The following is a 9234-nucleotide window of genomic DNA, read 5'->3' as shown; positions in this document are numbered from 1 at the left end:
TCTGGGAATCCAAACGCCAGGCCTGCTGGGAGCTCTCATCATCTTCGCTCCGGATGAAAAGAAGCAAGGGTAGCATCTCCTCAAGCAAACGACGAAGCCTTTCACTACGGTCGAAATCGACCCCGTTATCACACCCACGAAACAAGAGCAGATACAGGCAAGAGAGGCGAAGATCACCGCTAACACTCCCATGATGAGATTAATAAAAAAAACGCAGAAACATTTAAGAATGTAGACGAGAATAGGCACGGTGATTAAGAGAGTCATCGCGGCGAAGAGGAACATGAAGCCCACCACAAGCCAGTGACGGATCTGGCTCCGGGAGGAAGGATGTGGAATTGCTGCCATTTTTCCACGATGAAGTTCCCGGCGCCGTCTTCTGACCCGGTCTGCTTCTCGGCCATCTGCTTCACTTCATGGAAGCTCTGCAGGATAAAATTACCCACTCCCTCTGGAACCAGCTCTCTCATCTCTCTCCCCATTTTTGCCGATGAAGCGATTCCTGAGAGAGGAAAGGGGATGCCCATTTGGTAGTTCAATAGAAAAATCAAAAGAGCTCCATGCTGCCTGAAATTACTACTTCAACCTTGTAAAAATGAGCCACTGGTTTACTTTTAAGCTTCGAGTTTTGGCTAAGGCAACTAATATTCAATAAAAAAATAAGAGTTTTTAAATTGGTTTGAAGTAATTCATTACATTGAATTACAATACCAGACTTTGTTCAATCTGATAAACTCTTTAAAAAATAATTATACTGAAAAATGTCTTCATGGAATGAATTTCATTTCTGCAGCATTGCCACTTCAAATTTCTGCTCATTTTTATTACTAAAACCATATTTTACTCAGGAATGAGATATACGTAGTTTGATGAATTGTGTTGCAAATTGAGGAGGATAGACGATCAAACATGGTTTGCCGAATCCACAAAATCAGTGTTTCCTGATCTTCGCAAGAATCGTGAAGAGTAAGCTCTAAAAGAGTGGTTGCTTTTTAATGGAGTTCTTTCGTTGCACTTTTGAGCCATGTTCAAAATCTTCTGAGCTTTCAGAGATTCTTCGATCTGTTCCTTCCACGGAAGTGGATGTTGTAGCAGCTTAAAGACCAGCAAATGACATGTTAATGGAAGAGTGAAAGATTTGGAGAAGAAGAAACTGAAAGTAAGAAGGCAAAGGCGGATGGATTAATAATTTTCTGGTGTGGCATCTTCGGCACACATATGTTGATGCTTCTCGTCGCTGTGTCAAATGGAAATGCTGAAATTATGAGTTTGATTCGTAATCAAAAGCTAAAAAGTTAAAAAAAAGTGACCTCCAGTTCTGTAAATTGGATTACTGTTTTTCGCTTCTGGGTTGATTTCGTGTTCTTAGTGCAGGCAAAAACAAGAAGCTCTGGTCATCTCTAGAATAAGAAAAACCGATTCTGAAACATTCGATCTCTTTGAACGAAATCGCATGCAGATGGGTAGCAAACACAAACCCTCTGTTACGAACAAAGTAATGAAAGAAAGAAAGATTTAATTCACGTCGAACTAATTGCCATTGTGTACAAATTGATCATCTTGTCCAGAACAAAGTAATGAAAGGACGAAAAACACTGGAAGGAGAAGAATCTCCGCGGTAATGCTTCTGTCTCCTTGTGCTCTGGTCACCGGAATTTTCCCGACACAGCTTCACCTTCAAGGTTCCGTCAGCCATGCTGGAAACCCCATTCAATGGAAGAGTACAATGCACCAGCTCGCCTTTAAGGCATCTTTGACGCTGCACTTGGCGGTACCCATCAACTTCTTTCTCCCAAGGAGCGGCACGGTGGGGCGACTGTGCATTTGGAACCAATGGTTGGAAATATTCAAGGCAAGCAACAACAGGAAAACCCAGCCATGCCTTTAAAACAATACTAAAAATGTTTAGCTCCTCCATAGACAACTTTCATCAACCTTTCTACATAATAAAACATCAGATATGAAAAATATGGAGGTACCTATTTTTTCAATTCTTTTGTTAGTACGTTTACTGTTGTCTCCAAAAGTAACATAACCTCGTCCATCTTCACTTCCGCCAAACATTGCTCTTGAATCAGAGTTGCTATAAAAGTTTCGAAGTTTGAGAAAGCATGTACTTCAACTACTCGGTGAGACTCAAGAGTTAGTTTGAGAATATCAAAAAACTTTTCTGCTCGGATGCTAGAACTGAAACTAGAAATAAAACGGCTGAAAATTTCACGCCCCAAATCTTCTGAAATGGATTTGTCTGCAATGAAAAATATGAATGCTTCGCAGGATACATGTGTAAGTACCAAGCTTTTCATGGCAACACAGTTAGTTACATATCTGAAGATTCCCTTCAGTTACCTATTGAAGATATTAAATTTTAAAAAAAAATGGCACCGGAGAATCAGTCAGCAAATGCTGCTGGAACGTGATATTGGCACGGCTCAATCCGAGTAGAAGAGCCCATCAAGTCTGAGCACCCCATTCTGATTGAACCGTGCCAATATCCCGTTCAAAAATGCCTCATCAGAAACCAGAGCAGATCGCCCAGAAAGTTTAATAAACTCTGCAGAACTTGAAAGAGATATCGACTAGTTTCAGAAAGATACCTTCTCTTTAGGAAAACCGGGAAGAGGAAGACAAAAGGGGGAGAAGAAGGAAATGGAAAATGTCGTTCTGGGTCTCGTTTCTGGAATGGCGAGAGAGAGCAGGGGACGGACGAGGTATGTAATGGAAGAGGAAGGAGAGGTGAGCATTAAATTTCCCAACGACCTCATACAAAACAACAAAGAAAGAAGTTAGCATATTCATTGAAGGGTGATGCAAATAGGTCCAGGGCCAGAGAGCATCGAATCTATGAATTTAATTTGCATTAATGGTGAGGAGCAGGGGATGTTGGCACAGTGGAACCTCATTCAAACGTTCAAACGATTTGAATGGTTTTAGGGATTCGAGACAGAGAAGGTTGAGAAAGATCAGTTATTAGTGACTGGCTTACGAAATTGGCAATTCCAGATTCGACCAGGCCACCGACTTGAAAGGTGATTGGCTGGTTGGCCCATGTTATCCTTTAAGGCACTGAATTTTTTTTTTAAAAATGGGGGTTGGAGGGGAAGGGAGGAAGAGCACTAGCCTTCCCCTTTTCCACAAAGAGGAAGCAGCAGGTCCCTCCTGCAAGCACAACAAGGGATAGCTGGGGGCATCACCCCTGCCAAAGAAACAGGACGAGGGAAGTACCCTCTTCCATTTTCTCTCTGAGTTGTAGGAAGGGCCATAGCCAGACCTCACCTCTTTATATTTTTTGTCAGGAAATAGAAGGGGGGAGGGAGGGGACTCTACATCCCTGTCTACTACTCTCTTGCTGTTGATCTGGTCTATTGAAGAATCAGGGATCGTGTGGAAATTACCTGTAGTTGAACCCAATTCAATTAACTGGTTCAATCTCGTTTGATAACATGATACAGGATTAGTGCTGTACATACAATACCGTATATATGCCCAATTTATTTACAGTTATCCAGCCATCTGAAATTTGGAAAACACCCAAATGAGAAGAAACCTGGATAATCAGTTCCCACTCTGTTGGATAATATTTTTTTACATTTGGAAAGAAAAGAAATATGGCTAGAGAATTTCAAGCTTCCGATTAACATGCACCGCCAGATTAAATTCTGTTTAAACTTCATTTTTATAGTGTTATCTTTGAGATTTTCTTAGTCCTGGAAACCGAAATATATGAGATTAGTTACAAAAAACTTGTTGTAGGTCATTTGGTTAAGTACATGTGAAGATTCAGTTCCGTACATGTGAAGTTGTCTTGTTCCTTCGAAAACCAGAATAAAAAATCCCGAACTGATTAAATAGTTTTCTTTTCCTTCTCGAATGGGCAAACCAACTTTCCTTGATTTCCAGAGAAAGGGCAAGGTTCGTTTCGCTTGTTCACGTTTTCGTGCGTCCTCGGAAAACTCTAATCATCTTTTATAAGCCATCTCCGTTCTTCCCGTCTTCGCCTATCTGCTGATTTTGACAGCATCTTCTCTTTCGTTTCTTCCTTTTCTTCTTGGTATGATTAAGATTCTCGCTCAAATCTCGAATAATTCTCTTTTCTTCTCTCTGGGTTTCTTTTTCTTTCTATTTTTGCTTTAGTTTTAGTATCGTTGCGTTAATTCTGCCTTGGGTATGTTATTTTCATGTTTTAAGATCGCAGGGAAGGGTCTCGCCATGGCAAAAAGCTCCTTCAAGTTGGAACATCCTCTGGGTATGTTCTATTTCTCTGCAGTTTTCCTTGCAGCGGGATTTTTTGTTAAATCCATTTGTATTTGGCATGTTGCCTTTGGATCAAGTGGAATATGTGTTCTAGTTATATGTTCATCGAATAGCCCACCCAGTCTATTTTGTTTCTGGGACCAAATTGTATTCGATTTCCTTTCCCTGTTAAAGTTTGAATTTTTTTCCCCACTTTCTATCTGTTCAGCTGGTTTATGTCAGGGTATCCTGCACCTTTCTTATTACTGAAATTTCATGGCTAGATTTTTCCCTTTTTCTTTTTGATCTTTTAGGCATTTCTAAGTATTAGTTCTAGGTGTTTTGGGGTTATTGATTTCTTACTTGTCTTTTTCTTATTTAGTAAAGTACATCATTGTGAAGAAAATTCTGTTTGAGAACTCCCTAAAATTAACAAGAATTTTCATATAATAATGGCTCATAGTAACTCATATACTCTGCTATGTATGAGTGCTTGTTGAACCTGCAAAATATAATATACCAATTTTGGAGTCATTCTTGGGGAGTTAGCATAGGCATGCTACTCAACAAGCCCATTGTAAGTATAATTCTGGAGCTACCTTGAATAGCTGTTGGTTCTGCCTTAATTTGTCTTCAATAAGGTGTAAAGCTTTATCAGTAGAGATGTTTGAGCTTTTTAATTAGTTTATAACCTTCTTTACTGGATCAAACTAAAAGTAAATGAAGAGGTGTCTCAATTACATTTTTGTTGTTTTATTTTGTTTTTTGGCTTGATGACTACTATAGTAAACACCTAAAACTAGGTGTCAGGGTTGTTTAACTTTCAAAATTAATCATGTAACAAGGTATTGAAGGTGCATGTTTGGCTGGAAAACCCATATTATTGATCAGTATTTTGTAAGCAGATCGATGTTACAGATCAGGTTGAATCTTGGGGCACCTGGATCAGAACCTGGTGTGATTATTCATTCATTTTCTTGAGACCCAAAAGTTGAGGAGGTTGCTAACTGGGTTTGGGATCATTGGAGAGAGTAACTGAAATAATCAGTATTCCAATACTGAAAAGATGTTACATGTTTTTACTACAGTATTGATCCTGCTCTTCAGTTCAGAGGAAAAGGGGTTCTCTCTTACATGCAATGGAAGATTTGTCTAGTCCTGACTGGGACCAACACAAAGGATCTAAAAACTCATTATCTATTTAATTTTGTCATTATTTTGGTCTTTTGTTTCTTTTGTTCTGTGGTTAACCCTTGCTTATACTTTTGAAGTTAATAGATTTGATAGAAAAATGGGAATCTGTGTTAGATAGTGACCCATCCAAACTAGACATGCTTATCAATGGTCTTATTAAGTTGGCATGATATGTTATTAACTAATAGCTAATATGGTGGTACTTTCTGAAGGAATATGTCAGACTAGTAGCATCTGTTAGAGTTATCATAGAGATTCCTTTGATCTCTCATCAATATGTCAAGTGATGTAATTTTACAATGTCTTTTGCAAGTTGAGACTTATCTGTTTACTATAATTTTAAGTGTTTTAATTTTGCTCTCTGAAGATCTTTTCGTAATATTTCTTCATTGTGTTTGAAATCAGAGAGAAGGCAAGCAGAAGCATCTCGTATTAGAGAGAAGTACCCTGATAGAATTCCAGTAAGAACTAATAGAGTTTTCTACCTTTGGTGGATTTCATTCTCATGTGATTTGATTTCTTATTCAAGTATTCATGCAATATAGGTCATTGTGGAGAAGGCTGAAAAGAGTGACATACCAGATATTGACAAGAAGAAGTGAGTTGGAGCCTTTTAGTTACATTTTTTTTTACATGTTTTTGTTCTCTTTCTATGTTCTTACCCAATCAAGTACCCCAATTCAAGTGAGTTCTTGAATTCAAGTCTTACCAGGAATAAAAGATAGTGTGCCTGTGTAATTAACATTCAAAAATAATAACAATAAAAAGTACAAAAATTATATTCCTTTACATATTGTACAATTGAGCAATCTGTTTGCCTCTTATGCTCCATTTGTGTATCATTTTTCTTTGAACACAAATTATTGTCTAGAACACATTTTCCAGGTAGCGGAAATTAGACTGCTGAAGTAGTTCTTCGCCAAACTTGCAAAGCCATAGTTAAAAATATATATTACATGAAATCATCAAATATATATTGCACAAAATCATAAGAACAGTGCATATGAATGGAAGTGTCAACTACAGGTTGGGTGTAAGTGTGACGAGTTAGCTAGCGATCGACCAGATCAGAGGCGGATTCATTTAACTCAACTGCATCTTACTGTTGTTGCTCTGCTACAAATGCAGATACCTTGTTCCTGCAGATTTGACTGTAGGGCAGTTTGTTTATGTGGTAAGGAAGAGGATTAAATTGAGTGCAGAGAAGGCCATTTTTATCTTCGTCAAGAATGTATTGCCACCTACTGGTGAGGGGATTATCCATTATGTATCATTCTTTATGATATAAAGAAGACACAGAAACCATGACTCAGTAAATTTGATTTTGCAGCTGCCATGATGTCTGCAATCTACGACGAAAACAAGGATGAAGATGGATTTCTTTACATGTCTTACAGTGGAGAGAACACTTTTGGGCTAATCTTTTAAGATGGTAGCCGTTGTTCGAGTTGGTTCCACTCTATACATAAGACTAGCAAACGTGTATATCCTTTGCTCTGGTTTCTGTTTAGAATGTTTTCTATCACATACCCAGGTCACTTCAATCTGAATTGAGCTTAGCATCGTTGAATGTTACTTTAAATCAAGCTTACCAAGCTTTTTCAAATTTCTCATCAAATAGAGTGAAAGCCTGTGGAAACTGCTTCGTTTGGTTGTATCCATTTTAACCATTTTCATTGGAGCATTGACATGAGAAGTTCTCAGAATTTCCCATCGCAGTAGTGGTTGTCACCAGACTGAGCAGGATTTAAACGAATTGCTAAGGCATATCTCTTTCATTTTTGTGATGTTTTCCAAGGTAAATCGACCACAACAAGAGGTTATATTAGGCCACTGAGAACGGATTTTGAAGGGTTTGCATACATGAAAAAGCTCTCAAACAGTAAAATTAAGCAGGAATCGTTTAGTAACATTAAAAGGGGAAGCAGAATAGGCTCATTTGGAGCTTAGATCGTAGCAAATCTCTCGATACAAGGAAGAAAGAAAGAAACATGCATGGATGGCGTTCATTTGGAACTTCGTTTCTGGTACTGAGATTTGACCCATTTCATGCCGAGAGTTGTACCAGTCTTAACTTTCTGTGCCCCTACCGCCGCGGCTGCCTTGGCCTTGCTCAGGCCAGCTGAAGCTACTGCTTTCACATCCGTCTTCTTCTTGTTGCCGTCTTTCTCAGCTGTCTTTGTTTGGGTATCCTCAGTGGCTGTTCCGCCCGCTCCCCACTGGTCGGCCCAGCTCGGCGCATTCTCATTAACAGATGCCATCCTGATCCGCGCATCAAATTTCACACCAAAAGATTGTCAGTATGGGAGTGGGAGAAATCCGCGAACGCTGTCATCTTCTGGGTTTTATTCCAAGCAAAGAGACAATCGCAATGGGAACCGCGTCTTTAATGGATTTAGAGAAGGAACCCAGAAGCGGAAAGGTGGATTCAGGGCTATTTCACCTAACCACTGACCCAAAACGAAAGAAGAGAAGAAGAAAACGAAATAAATAAATGAGAAAAGAATCAGAAACCTGAGGAAAGGAAAACTCAGATACCCAAAAAAGTCACCGCAAATGCAGAATAAACAGAAGAGAGAGGCAGTAGTACCTGGAACCAGAGAGCAAGGCGATGCTTGGAGGTGCTGGAAGCTCTGTGATTATGAAGCTCCCTTGCTGACTCGCTGTATTATATTTGAAGCTGACGATTAATTATTACATTTAAATTGTTACTTTAAGAAAAGGGAAGAGCATTGAAGTGTTTCCAGCCTGATCTGATTGTACCCTATTCTATTTTAAGGTCAGCACTTCTCTTTCCACCGTGTAAAGCAGCCAATGCCATTGGAAGCTTTTAAGAGGAGTTCCCCCTGCTTTCTGCTCCCCCACTGTACCAGTTTCCATCTCCGTAGAGAATGCAGCAGGGAGTGGATTAAGCTGCAATGGGAAGTCATAATAAATGTTTCAGAGTTGAGGGTATTGATGATTTTCTTGTGAAAACCTTGATAGCTAAGGATTGAATTAAATGTGTGGTTCAAAGGTTAGAAATCTAAGCTCAAAAAAATTTCCAACAGAAGAGAGTAATTTTTTTTCCAAATCAGTCTTTCTATTTCACTACAAGAAATTTGACTTCTACCGGTGAAATTTCAAAGAACTTAATTTTATTGAGAAAACTATACTTTTATTGGCGAATTAAATTCAAATTTCATCGAGAAAAAAATTATCACTTTTTTTCAGCAAAGAAATCTATACATTTCTTGGTGATGATTTTAATTTCGTCGAGAAAAGTCTAAAATCACAGGGATTTTAATGTGAACATATCTCGGCGATTTTAATTTCATTTATAAAAAATTCCCTATTATTTAAAAGACATTAAATAACAAATGGAGCTTTTTCTTCGAAATTTAAAATCACTGAAAATGTAAAATAGAAGAAATTAGATCACAAATGGATATACACTTCTTGGAGATTTTGATTTAGAAAAGTTCCTTTATTTTAAAAATAAACTCAAAAACAAAAAGGGGAGATTTTCTTGCCCAAATGTAAAATGGCCAAAAAAAGTTCAGAAGCAGGGACAGCAACACTACTATACTCATTTTCATCGATCAGAGACTGCAACACATCTCAACCAGTCCAGAAACAGCATCAGCTGCTGACTCCAACCCCTCCAGTTCCATCAATGCAAGAGACCTGCACCCTTCATCAGTAGTTTCCTTTGCTTCTTCCAGATCATGCAACCCATTTTCATGGTTTTTTCTGTCCTGACACTGCCAGTAACACTCCATGAACAGTTCCCTCGTGAAAACCAAACCTCCTCAGCTTCTGAATCAT

At 38.7% G+C, this 9234-nt stretch overlaps 1 protein-coding gene and 1 long non-coding RNA gene across 3 annotated transcripts; one reads left to right on the top strand and one right to left on the bottom strand.

Annotated features, from left to right (window-relative positions):
• Positions 1-1499: 1499 nt before the first annotated feature.
• LOC137966684 (uncharacterized) lies at positions 1500-2479 on the bottom strand. The gene is made up of 2 exons (XR_011116232.1): positions 1980-2479; positions 1500-1882 (listed from the first exon to the last, which is right to left on the bottom strand). It is a non-coding gene; the product is annotated as an uncharacterized lncRNA (long non-coding RNA).
• Positions 2480-3110: 631 nt separating this feature from the next.
• LOC137965644 (autophagy-related protein 8C-like) lies at positions 3111-7166 on the top strand. 2 transcript variants are annotated; one of them, XM_068811924.1, is made up of 6 exons: positions 3111-3912; positions 4189-4246; positions 5833-5888; positions 5973-6025; positions 6556-6674; positions 6758-7166. In XM_068811924.1, exons 1-6 carry the CDS (start codon positions 3871-3873, stop codon positions 6853-6855), a joined length of 426 nt encoding a protein of 141 aa, XP_068668025.1. In that variant the 5' UTR covers positions 3111-3870; the 3' UTR covers positions 6856-7166. The 2 variants fall into 2 exon arrangements, with proteins under 2 accessions (XP_068668025.1, XP_068668026.1); XM_068811925.1 differs by having other exon boundaries at positions 3112-4051.
• Positions 7167-9234: the final 2068 nt, after the last annotated feature.

Source organism: Aristolochia californica, unplaced genomic scaffold (genome assembly GCF_029961685.1).
Source record: "Aristolochia californica isolate CCGP_79_NKW_82.1479 unplaced genomic scaffold, dmAriCali1.0.hap1 SCAF_5, whole genome shotgun sequence".
Taxonomy (NCBI): domain Eukaryota; kingdom Viridiplantae; phylum Streptophyta; class Magnoliopsida; order Piperales; family Aristolochiaceae; genus Aristolochia; species Aristolochia californica.
The sequence above is the reverse complement of the archived record's forward strand: the minus strand, read 5'-3'. Positions and strand labels throughout refer to the sequence as shown.